Below are 13,308 nucleotides of genomic sequence, written 5' to 3'. Positions count from 1 at the left end.
GTTCGTTAATGGGCAAAATCGGATCATGGGGTGTAAAAAACAAAATATCGCTACAACTTTCTTATTAAGTAAAATATCGAATTCGTTTAAAGTTCCTACCATTCTTTGGATAAGGGCCTAAAACTTATCTAAGTAAAGTTTTTTGATATTACCAACCATTGGCGTAGGGGTGGAAAAAATGGGGTTTTGAAGACAAAAAAAAAATCATACCTTCCTTTATAAGTACATTATCGAATCGGTTTAAAGTGGTCGTTAGTCCTCTAAAAATTACCTAAAACTTTTGTCTGAAACAATTTTTGATATGAGCAACCCTTTCGGCAAGGGATGACCTTAAATGTTGCTGGAATTGTCAGAAGATGGGGCATGTCGTAAACATGTGAAACTTTTTTCACATGCAACTTTTTTTCACATTGTCGTATTGAGTAAATTTGAACGTTTTCTTAACTTTAAGGTGGGTGGAAATCTTTTTTATCCCTTACTTAGCACGGTGAAATCTACCTCTGCCTTTCGGCGTGCCGAAAGGGATTTTTTTAGTTTTAAATTAATTTTTCATATGGAACATACATATCAATATTAACTGATAAAAACCTACAGGTGGTAGCGTTGATACAGCGTTAAAATAGTTTCTCTTTCCTATCATCTGACCGTCTTTACTCAAAATTATTTTAATTACTCTATTTTGAGCCTTTTTAATTTTTTCAGTTAAATAATTTGCCCTTGAGCCCCCTACTTAAACTCCATACTTAACTAATGATTCATACATTGTTTTGTATAACAAAATCATTATTTTTGAAAGTAATAAACCACTGAGGTAATCAAATTTGCTAGTAACTATATGAAGTTTTTTTAGTAGATTTTTTGTATGGCTTATCCATTTCAGTTTATTATTTAAAGTAATTCTTAAATATTTAAATTCCTCTACATTATGCAAAGTTTTACAATCACATCCGTTATTATTCATAGTACAATTACAATCATAAGCTTTGATGGTTGGAAGCTTATTGGTAAGCTTATGACTGGTTCTGAAGTGAACCACAACCATATATCTGGTAAATTCAAAAATCTGATGTGACACCACATAACTTCCTTGTACGCCTATCAAATTACACATTTTTAAAAGTACATAAAATAACTGATTATTTCATTAATAACTTTTGATTTTTTTCATATTTATTTACTTTTTTCATTGTTATTATTATTGAATTATTATTTATTGTAAAAACCTTTTTACAATCGGACATGACGTTACATTTTTATTAATATATAACTTATTTCATTATTTGCAAATCGATTATTATGAATATAACAATTTTAATCTCAATTTAATTATAATTATACATAAAAAATTATATCATGAATATTAAATTAATAATTTCATATAATCCCTGATGATGGAGAAGTGACTCCGAAAGCGCTCGGATACTTACATTAAAAATTGTTGATAAGTGGAAGTATCAAGTATCATATTTATTATTTTTAATAAATTATATTAATACTAATGGTGCCAATCCTTGGAAAATTAAATCTAAAATATTATAATCTATATATATTTTTTTCTCCCAATAGTTCACCTTCGAACACACTAGATCATTTATTTATTTGCGGTTCTTTCTTTTTTTTCTACTTTGTCTAGTAATCTTCATTCTTTTTGATACCTCTTTCCTTCGTTCTTCAGAAAGTTCAGGTCTGTTCTTCTTGCGTTTTGGAGCTTCTTGGAACCTTTTCATCTTCTAATAGTCCCTTTAAAATTTCTCTTTCTCTTATAGTTTCTTCAGTTATCTTCAGTTTTTTTGGGTCTTCTTGGACTTGTGTGAAAAATTTCCCTTTAGTTTTTTTACTTTGCAAGAAATTAAAAATTTGTTTAGTCGATCTAATGTTATTCATTCTAAATAAATGGGAATAAAATGCAATTCTTCTTTTTCTTATCGTGTCTTGACAGTTTTTCGATTTTTAGTATAAATTTTGTTGTATGGAAATAATTTTACCTGATTATGTTGAAATTTAGGACATAAAATATTTCTTATAATTTACCTTTCCTTTTTTTCTAGATTTTTTAGAAGACTTTTGTTGCAAAACTTAGGGTTTCTGTCGTATAGAAACAGCTACGGTTTTTTTACTGTTTTACAGTGTCGAAATTCTAAGTTTCAAGATAAAGACTGTTTTTTATAAGTGTTTTTCGTTAGCTGGAAAGCTAATTCATTTTATTAGCTCTAATTGTTAACGCTTTTTATTTAAAGAATTCCAACCGATTCATTCTCCGAGATATTTGAAGTTATTCAATCTCTTTATTTTTTTATTATTTATATTAAGGAAATTCGATCAGTTTTTTCATTAGAAAAAATTTTTATTTTCTCAAACGCGATTTTTAGTTCCATTTTAGTATCTTGTTTTTCTAATTCTTTAGTTTGTTGTTCAGCTTCTTTCCAGTTTTTAGTTATTAATATCATATCATCAGCGAAAGCTAAACAGTTAATCTCTAGTCCTTTGGTTTCCAATCTTATGCCATTATTTTTGTGTAAATCTTTATTCTATTTTCACCTATCTTTTCAAGACCAGTTAAAAAGAAATGGAGAGAGTCTCCTTGTCTTACGCCAGTTTCGATGAGAAAATGACCAGTTAGTTCTCCCAAAAATGTTATTTTAGAGTACGTATTAGTTAATATTGATTTGATTAAGTTTGCGGTTTTGTTATCTAACCCTAATTTTGTTAACGTTGAAAAAAGTAATATTCTATCTAACGAATCTTATGCTTTTTGAAAATTAATAATATTTGTATCATATGTTTTATTTTGACATTTACATTTTATTCCATAATATTTTTGAGATTAAAAATTTGCTCTGCGCAACATTTATTTTTCATAAATTCACCCAGTTGAGTTTCGACGATTGGCAGTTGAGAAGAGCATTAGATAGAATTTTATATGTATTTTCCAAAAGCGAAGTTCCCCTGTTGTTATTCGGGTCTGTTTTGGATCTTATTTATGAATGTAACTTATTGTCATTATTATTAAAATTTAAATTATTTAGTAATTATTTATTAGCCTGATGAAGGTTAGTTATTCTATTACGATATGATTGGTTCATATAAAAATTCTGATGTGGACACCACATGACTGCCTTTAACGCCTTTTAAATTACATATACACATTTTTAAAGTATATAAAATTTTATTTCCTTAATAACTTCTGATATTTTTTTATTTTTTATTTTTATTGTTATTATTGAATTATTATTTATTGTAAAATTTTGTTTACAATCAGAAGTTAATAATTTTTAATAAATCAATATATTTACATTAAAAAAAAAGTTAAAAAAAGGAGATGAAGTTGGATTCCAACCGATGATCCTTCCTCTTGTAAGATCCAAAATTTCATTAATTAAAATTTTATTTGGCTATAACTCTGGAACCAATGAAAATAAATACCACTTATGATATATCGTTGAAAAGCTCTCAATGAGAGCTTATTACTGAGTTAAGAAAAAGTAAGAAATCCAGATGTTTTGGATTTTGGGCTTTTTTTAACAGTTTTGGTCCAGTCGATTGAAAACAAAAGGTAAGGTGCACAACTAGATGTTACAACAGTCCTAAATCCAAAATTTCAACATCCTGCAGCTAATCGGTTTTGAGTTATGCGAACTATAAACACATATACGTCCTGTACGTACGTACAGACGTCACGCCGAAATTAATCAAAATGGATTTAGGGATGGTCAAAATGGATATTTCTGTTGAAATCTGAAATTTTTCGGGATTACAATACTTCCTTTACTTCGTATAAGGAAATAAAAAAAAAATCTTAAGCAGCCTAGGCCGCTTAATTAATTGCAAATTTTTCTACAAATAAATTTCATCTATCAGGTTTACCACGACAAGATCGAAAGTCAGATTTACACAAGTCGATCGTTTGAAACTTACTATGACCGTTTATTTTATAAAGAATTTACTAACGAACATTCATTTTCAATCTTAAAAGTATCATCCTTAGTAATAACACACTATATCTATCTTTACTGTTTTAATAGTGTAAATAAACAAGAATTCAAAAAGAAAACTGTTGAAATAATTAATGGGATTATTTTCGTTTAGAAATCGTATTTCTTTCACATCTCTGAGTTTGTTTATAAATCGGCTTTTTTTTTTAACCAAACGTTATTCATTATCGAAGAAACAAACTATTATGATACCATGTGTGTTATTTGAAACATTTAAACACACAAGTTGTTGAAAAAGAACAGCTTGGTATTATTATAAACACACACGTGTTTCCCTTTTATTTTTTATAAAAAAAAAACTTTTGTAAACTGTTTATTTGTACTGGTAAAATTTAGTGCAGTTTGCAGTAATCCATTTATCAATAGATTCACAACAACGAACACCCTTCTTCCTGTGTCTGATGGTTGTATAGATTTCGATTCCATTTCCTTTTCCTGATTTCGGTCCGGATATTAGAACGTCAGTCGTTCGAACAATGGAGAAAATTTTCTAATTTGGACCGTTCACTATAACTCTTATGTAAAGCTAAGTGTTTCGTGCCGGTCCTACGATTAAATGTAAAAATCGATTTCATTTTATTTATAGCGCGATTGGTAATGTTTATATTAACGTGTAAGTAAATTTATTCACGAGAATTTTTTTCTTTTTTGTATAGGGCATAAAAGTTTTGTAAACATTGGGTTCAGCCGAAAAATTACGATAATTTATATCTGGTAGATTATGCGGTGACAAAGGCAGTCAGGTTTTTTTTCTAGCTCGGCCGGTCTCCTCATAACTTATGCGGCGAGAAGCAGGCAAAATCAACAATGATTATGCGAGCAACATAAAACAGATTATTTGATGGTAGGAAGTTCGGTTTCCTTCGGGTGACTTCGTAACAAGCTCGTGAGAACCCTCCACATACCAGCGCCACCTCGTGTCCATAGCATCTCTGTCCTCTAGAAGGCCAGATGAGCGAACAATGTCGTGCTGTTAGGGTGTACTTATTTATAGCGGTCGTTTGTGTTTTATTGAAGTTAACGGTTGGACTGGAAATGTTAATCCGAATGTGATTATTTAGTTTGTATTCGTGAATACGATGAAGGAGTTGTATAATTTTTATTATTTTTTAAGAACTGTGTTTTTTCTTTTGCTATACAGTCGTACTGTATTTTCTAACCTCAATCTTTACATCAACCAAGTCGAAGCTCGTAGACTGTTCGGTAAGTTTTTTTTTGAGTTCATTTTATTATTGTTTAACTATTTTTAAATAGATCGAAGACTTAAAATATTATACAGAGTTCACTGTTTAGTATATACACAGTATTATATACTGAGTAAAATAGTTGTATTTAAGTCCTAAAATGTTTTTTGTTTTAATAAATTGTTAATATTTTATAAACTATATTGATTAAATTTAGATAATATATTTATATTTTATTTTTATCTAAGAATTGTGTGATTTACAGTTTAATCTGTTCAGATTAAAAAAAAATAAATAAATAAGTCATTGTTAATATTTTGTAGGATGACCGTTTAGTCCATCCTACAAAAATCAAATTAAACCGATTTGATACTGTACCTATTAAGGGAGGTATAATTTTTTTTGCCTTTAAAACCCCATTTTTTCCACCCCTTGGTCCAATGGTTGGTGATATCAAAAACCTTCACTTAGTTTTAGGTCCTTATCCAAAGAATAGTTGAGACTTTAAAAGAATTCGATATTTTACTTAAGAAAGTTATAGCGATATTTAGTTTTTTTTTCGAAAACGCCCCCCATTTCCACCCATTTCCATGGTCCGATTTTGCCCATTAACGAATTCGACCGAGATTTTGGGTCGTTATATTTTATGTATCAATTTGAAAGAGATTGGCGGAAATTTACGGCAGTTATCGTGTCCACAATAAAGTGAAGTATGTATATATGTTTGAACTGACGGTGGTTTTGGGGTCTGGGGGTTGTGAAATGCGTAGATATGTCGAAATATTCCGGAAGTCGAGTAATGGTACCCATTGCAATAGGGTTTCTTATGAAATCTACCTAATTAATTTTATAGTTATATTTTTAATAATAAAAAAATAAAGAAAAACAAATGTGAATGAAATTTTCCTGATAAAGGTTAAATTTCTAAGGCTTAAATTATCACTTTAATAAAAATTAAGGCTGAAAAATAGAATTATACATTACTAGTAGTAAATTTAATACATTAAATTAAGCTAATTTTACCGAATGTTTACTACTATTTAATTAATAAATATTATTTTTGCCAAGTGTGGCATTTATTTATTACAATAAGTGTAATGAAATATCATTGAGTCGTTGTAGTATTAGAACAAATTGTTGTTTAAATACCAAGCGTAGAATTGTTTAAGGAATTAAAATGTTAAAAGACAGTGAAGAGTGATACCACGATACATGTTAGAAAATGTATTTCATTAAAACACTGGTGTAAAAAAAAAAAGGGCAATTGTTTATAATATAACTAGGTAATACCTGTAGTATCGTTATTCATAGATTTGTTTTTAAAATACTTTTTATATGTGTATTTTTGAACAAATTCAGGCCGACCATTCCTGAGATGTGTGGTTAATTGAAAACTCAACCACCAAAGAACACCGGTATCTAGTATTTAAATCCTGTTAAAATCAATTACATTTATTAGGATTTTGACCTGAGAACTTTGACTTCGAAGTCAGCTGATCTACGACGTGTTTACCACTAGACCAACACGGTGGATTATATTTATAGATTTGATTATTGATGTTTTAGTTATAAATATTTAATAAAAAAAATGTTTTCCTGCAAGTCAACCTATATTTCAATTAAACATTACTTTTCAGTTTTAATTACGAATTTTAATTTCATATGTTAGTTTTTTTTTTGTATCACAATATAACATACGAAGGTACTTTTTGGGAATCCGATAGCCAATTTTTTTCTTCCAGATCAGTGGGTATTTGGAAGTATTTTCAGAGAAATTCTATATATAATCTAACCAAAGTTTACCGACGCTCGGTAACCTTTTTTTTTATTTCTACTCATCGATTTTATTCAAACATGGGTCTTCCAAATGTATCTGAAAGAGGTTCAATTTAAGGACTATGCTTGTAGTCATAAATATAATTAACCAGACTTAATCTACGATTGCTTCGCTCGCTAACCTTGACCAGCGTAGGTTAAGTTTGGTTAGATTATAATATTTGTTTATAACATTATATAACAATTGATACATTATATAATAATCTTATTATATAATATAGATTATATTTATAATTTCTGTGAAAATACCTTCAAATGCCCACTGATTTGGTAAAAAGAATTTAAAAAGTGGCTGTAGAATTCCGAAAAAGAACCCATATGAAAAATTTGCTTTGGTATAATTTTCCATATTGTAAAAAACTGGAATTTTTAGTTTTTCATCATCTTTATATAATTATTTGCCATTACCAAAATCCTTAATACCATGACCATTCATATTCTCTTTTATATCCAGCAAAACTAAGTCCTTGATAGTTCACATTTCTATTTACATTTAATTGTTAAAGGTCTTTTTCTTTTCGTCATCAACTAATATTTCTGTTTCAATAATTTCCCTTCTCACGATGCGTCTGTCCATTTAATTTTATATTTTATTTTTTTGCGTGTTTCACAGCTTAATAAATCAATCAATTTATTATAATTAGAGTTTGTGACAGGATATCAAAAAGATCGATTGTTTAATGTTAGAAGTAAAAGTTATTATTGTATTAAGAAGATATGTTTTAATTATAATCTTACTTTTATTTCTTTGTTGGCAAATATTAATAAGACTACTTAATTAGTAAATTATTTAAATTTTTTTTTTTTTTTGTCTTCAGTCATTTGACTGGTTTGATGCAGCTCTCCAAGATTCCCTATCTAGTGCTAGTCGTTTCATTTCAGTATACTCTCTACATCCTACATCCCTAACAATTTGTTTTACATATTCCAAACGTGGCCTGCCTACACAATTTTTTCCTTCTACCTGTCCTTCCAATATTAAAGCGACTATTCCAGGATGCCTTAGTATGTGGCCTATAAGTCTGTCTCTTCTTTTAACTATATTTTTCCAAATGCTACTTTCTTCATCTATTTGCCGCAATACCTCTTCATTTGTCACTTTATCCACCCATCTGATTTTTAACATTCTCCTATAGCACCACATTTCAAAAGCTTCTAATCTTTTCTTCTCAGATACTCCGATTGTCCAAGTTTCACTTCCATATAAAGCGACACTCCAAACATACACTTTCAAAAATCTTTTCCTGACATTTAAATTCATTTTTGATGTAAACAAATTATATTTCTTACTGAAGGCTCGTTTAGCTTGTGCTATTCGGCATTTTATATCGCTCCTGCTTCGTCCATCTTTAGTAATTTTACTTCCCAAATAACAAAATTCTTGTACCTCCATAATCTTTTCTCCTCCTATTTTCACATTCAGTGGTCCATCTTTGTTATTTGTACTACATTTCATTACTTTTGTTTTATTCTTGTTTATTTTCATGCGATAGTTTTTGCGTAGGACTTCATCTATGCCGTTCATTGTTTCTTCTAAATCCTTTTTACTCTCGGCTAGAATTACTATATCATCAGCAAATCGTAGCATCTTTATCTTTTCACCTTGTACTGTTACTCCGAATCTAAATTGTTCTTTAACATCATTAACTGCTAGTTCCATGTAAAGATTAAAAAGTAACGGCGATAGGGAACATCCTTGTCGGACTCCCTTTCTTATTAGGGCTTCTTTCTTATGTTCTTCAATTGTTATTGTTGCTGTTTGGTTCCTGTACATGTTAGCAATTGTTCTTCTATCTCTGTATTTGAACCCTAATTTTTTTAAAATGCTGAACATGTTATTCCAGTCTACGTTATCGAAAGCCTTTTCTAGGTCTATAAACGCCAAGTATGTTGGTTTGTTTTTCTTTAATCTTCCTTCTACTATTAATCTGAGGCCTAAAATTGCTTCCCTTGTCCCTATACTTTTCCTGAAACCAAATTGGTCTTCTCCTAACACTTCTTCCACTCTCCTCTCAATTCTTCTGTATAAAATTCTAGTTAAGATTTTTGATGCATGACTAGTTAAACTAATTGTTCTATATTCTTCACATTTATCTGCCCCTGCTTTCTTTGGTATCATAACTATAACACTTTTTTTGAAGTCTGACGGAAATTCCCCTTTTTCATAAATATTACACACCAGTTTGTATAATCTATCAATCGCTTCCTCACCTGCACTGCGCAGTAATTCTACAGGTATTCCGTCTATTCCAGGAGTCTTTCTGCCATTTAAATCTTTTAATGCTCTCTTAAATTCAGATCTCAGTATTGTTTCTCCCATTTCATCCTCTTCAACTTCCTCTTCTTCCTCTATAACACCATTTTCTAATTCATTTCCTCCGTATAACTCTTCAATATATTCCACCCATCTATCGACTTTACCTTTCGTATTATATATTGGTGTACCATCTTTGTTTAACACATTATTACATTTTAATTTATGTATCCCAAAATTTTCCTTAACTTTCCTGTATGCTCCGTCTATTTTACCAATGTTCATTTCTCTTTCCACTTCTGAACACATTATTCTGAACATTATTTAAATATATTCGCAAAAAATAATTTTAAAAGTTTGTTACAATTTTATTCCTAAATAGTTTAGTTTAATTAATAATTATTATTAGTCCACAATTACGTTAAAATTGATAAAACTAATTGCACCATGGTTGAAAATTGCTTTCCGGTTAAGCTGAACCTGAGTAGGTGGAGAATTGTGTTGTATCTAGTTTGATAACATTGCTTGTCATTAGATAATTTTGCTGTGTTGTGGGAGTACGAATACGTAACGCGCACTGTTTGTTGTTTATAACAGGTGTACCTCGTGCATTTATGCTGTGTTTATGAAAGTACATTGTTGAATGGGAGGAATATTCCATGTCATATTTATTCATTTATGTAATTTATTTATTAATTTCTTTTGTATATATACAAACATTTTTTTGCCGATTCGTATTCGATGAATTGAAATTTAAAATTTAAAATTTATTTTTATCGGTTTTTTATTACATTTGAATTTCATCTAACAAAAAAAAGCGAAATTACTAAAAAAAGGGGGGGAGGGGTGGAATAATGAGTGGATTTTTAGTGTTTTAACTTATCTATTACTTATTACAATATTTGAAGTGGGTCTGGTGGTTTCCTGCTATTTGAATCAATTAAATAATAATCAGTACTCGTGTTTTTAGTTGTTTTTTCTTTAGAAAAATATTATTGTTTTATTTATTATTATAAGATTGTATTTTGTAACTTTATGCAAGTATCCAGATACATATTGAAGCTTTCTTGAGATTCTCAAGGCTATTCCAATAGATAGCTATCTTTTTTTATGTAATGAACAACTATACTAGTAGCTTCTTACATTCGTGGATTATCAGACCGGGATGTGTTGTTAATTAGAACCCAACAGCAGAATAGTGGCAATTTAGCGATAAAATGTAATTGATTCAGCCGGGCTTTGAACTGCCAACTTCACCCTTGGGAAGGCAAACTCATAACCGTCCACGTTATTCTGAGACACATCATTGTATACGCAAGGTTACCACAGGTAGGAAAAGGCAGGAATTTTTATAAAAAAAATCAGGAAAAATTGAAAAAAAAATTAAAATAATTGCATTTTCAGAAGTTGCTTTTTCAAAAAATCTCTTCTTGCGAAGAATTTGCACGAAGAGACAATAATCTATCAACGAAAAGTTTTTATGCAGTTGTAGATGCTGGGACAAGGATAATGTTTTAATTTCAGAAAAAATATTCACTTCAGTGAGAAGCTTTAGAAGACGGCATGAATATTATCTTGTAGAAAAAAGAAAAAAACTTCTCTGAAGAACAAAACAAAATAGAGCCCTGAAAAGGAAAATGTAAGCACAAATTAAAAAAATCCCATTCGTCATGCCGAGAGGCGGAGGTAGATTTCACTGGTGCTAAGTAGGGGATAAAAAAGATTTCCACCTTAAAGTTAAAAAAAAACTTAAAATTTACTCAATACGACAATGGTTGCATATGAAAAAAGTTTCATATATTTAGCATACGATAAGCCCCATCTTACAATTTGAGCAACATTTTATTTTGGTCATTCCTTGCCGTAAGGGTTGGTCGTATCAAAAATTGTTTCAGACAAAGGTTTTAGGTAACGTTTAGAGGATTTATGACCACTTTAAACTGATTCGATGCGTCTATTAAGGGAGGTATGACTTTTTTTCTTCGATACACGATTTTTTCACCCCCTGGGCAAATGGTTAGTGATATCAAAAAACTTTACTTAGTTAAGTTTTAAGCCCTTATCCAAAGAATAATAGGAACTTCAAATGAATTCGATATTTTACTTAATAAGAAAATTATAGCTATATATTTTTTTTTTTCAAAAAATCACCTCCATTTCTACTCTCATGGTCCGATTTTGCCCATTAACGAACTCGTCCGAGATGTTGGATCGTTGTATTTTATGTATCAATTTGAAAGTAATTGGCGCAAAATTACGGGTGGTTATTGTGTCCACAAGAAAGTTAAATTTATATATAATAACTTTTGAACTGGTTTTGGGGTCTGGGGGATGTGAAACGCGAAGATATGTCGAAATTTTCCGGAAGTCGAATCATGGTACCCATTACAATAGATAGCTTTCTTATGAAATCTAACTAAAACTGTAGGGAGAAAGGAAAACGTTGAGAACTTTCAATCAACAATATTGGCGGAACATATAGCTGCCAAAATTAAACTATTAGAAAAGGGCAAACCATTAGGAACGTAAAGATGTTCAAGAAACGTTTCCCTGTGTTGTATACGTACATAATAATATTATGTAGAGAGATCTTGAAGTATTATTTTTTGGTACACGTTAGAATATATTAATGACAAAATATTTTTCAAGTAAAATATTAATAATATTTGTTTCCAGTAAAAAAAGGAGTTCTGTTCTAGTTTTCTTATCTCTATTACTTTTAGTCACAGTGATTCTAGTTTTCTTTTAAGTTATAATAATACATATAATCGTTGTTAAATTGAAATCTGTGTTTCTTAGAATTTTTATGCAAAAAAGTTATTAAACATGTCGGCCGCCATGGCACGAGTGGTAGCGTTTCGGCCTTTCATTCGGAAGTCCCGGGTTCGAATCCCGGTCAGGCATGGTATTTTCACACGCCACTAAAACTGTCATTCATATGACATCCTCCTCACGGTGGTCCCGGAGGTAAAAAAAAGTTATTAATATTGTTTTCTTTGCAAAATAATGTAGACTAGTTTTTTGTGAAAAATTTTAAGCAATCTTAGGTATGAGCCAATTATTTTAAAAAATTGGTTTAGGTTAGTTTTGATTTTTTATCTGTGTTACATTTTTTAAATACTTTTATTTATAATCGCATCAACAATTGAAGTCATTAGCGATTTATCAGCGTAATGTAACTGTACAGGTAGATTTGTAGTCTTGAACCCACCGGGTTGGTCTAGTGGTTAACGCGTCTTCCCAAATCAGCTGATTTGCAAGTCGAGAGTTACAGCGTTCAAGTCTCCTAGTAAAGCCAGATATTTTTACATGGATTTGAATACTAGATCGTGGATACCGGTGTTCTTTGGTGGTTGGGTTTCAATTAACCACACATCTCAGGAATGGTCGAACTGAGAATGTACAAGACTACACTTCATTTACACTCATACATATCATCCTCTGAAGAATTATCTAAACGGTAGTTACCGGAGGCTAAACAGGAAAAAGAAAGAAAGATTTGTAGTCTTGAACAAACTCAAATCGAATATTCCTGAGACGTATGGTTAATTGAAACCCAACCAACAAAGATGTAGTATTCAAATGTGTTACTTTTAATTATACCATGATGTTCATTTTTATGCAAGAAACTTATTAATATTGTTTTTTTATTTTGTACTTTGCAGTTTAATTTACTGAAACAATTTATCATAAAAATAGTCTAATTTTAAATGTAAATTGTAAAAAAAATAATTCAATAATAAACTATAAGAATGAATGTAATAATAAATAATAAAAAAGGCTAGAGTTGGGCAGCTATGATGATGGGGGGAGCCTGCAGAAAAATAAAATTTGTATTTTTTTACAGTTAACGGCAGTAGCATAACATTATGAGATTCAGGAAAAACCGAATCGTAAAATTCGGTGGGAACCGTGATATATTAATGATGACTAAATAAAGTTTGTTATTATTTTGACTAAATTTTGGTTTAATTCTCTTTACTGGAATACCGTGTAGTACTGGAAGAATTAAAATTATGAAATTCTGATGAACAATATTTAT

At 30.0% G+C, this 13,308-nt stretch overlaps 1 protein-coding gene across 1 annotated transcript in view; it reads left to right on the top strand.

Annotated features, from left to right (window-relative positions):
- The first annotated feature begins 4,955 nt into the window (after nt 1-4,955).
- dnt (tyrosine-protein kinase Dnt) overlaps nt 4,956-13,308 on the top strand; it is a 183,877-nt gene continuing 175,524 nt past the window's right edge. The window contains exon 1 of the mRNA XM_075382539.1: nt 4,956-5,195. Within this exon, the coding sequence (XP_075238654.1) occupies nt 5,072-5,195 (124 nt within the window). The 5' untranslated portion in view covers nt 4,956-5,071. The remainder of the gene's footprint in view (nt 5,196-13,308) is intronic.

This window comes from Lycorma delicatula, chromosome 1, assembly GCF_047948215.1.
Source record: "Lycorma delicatula isolate Av1 chromosome 1, ASM4794821v1, whole genome shotgun sequence".
NCBI lineage: Eukaryota > Metazoa > Arthropoda > Insecta > Hemiptera > Fulgoridae > Lycorma > Lycorma delicatula.
This window is presented reverse-complemented; position numbering and strand designations above follow the sequence as displayed.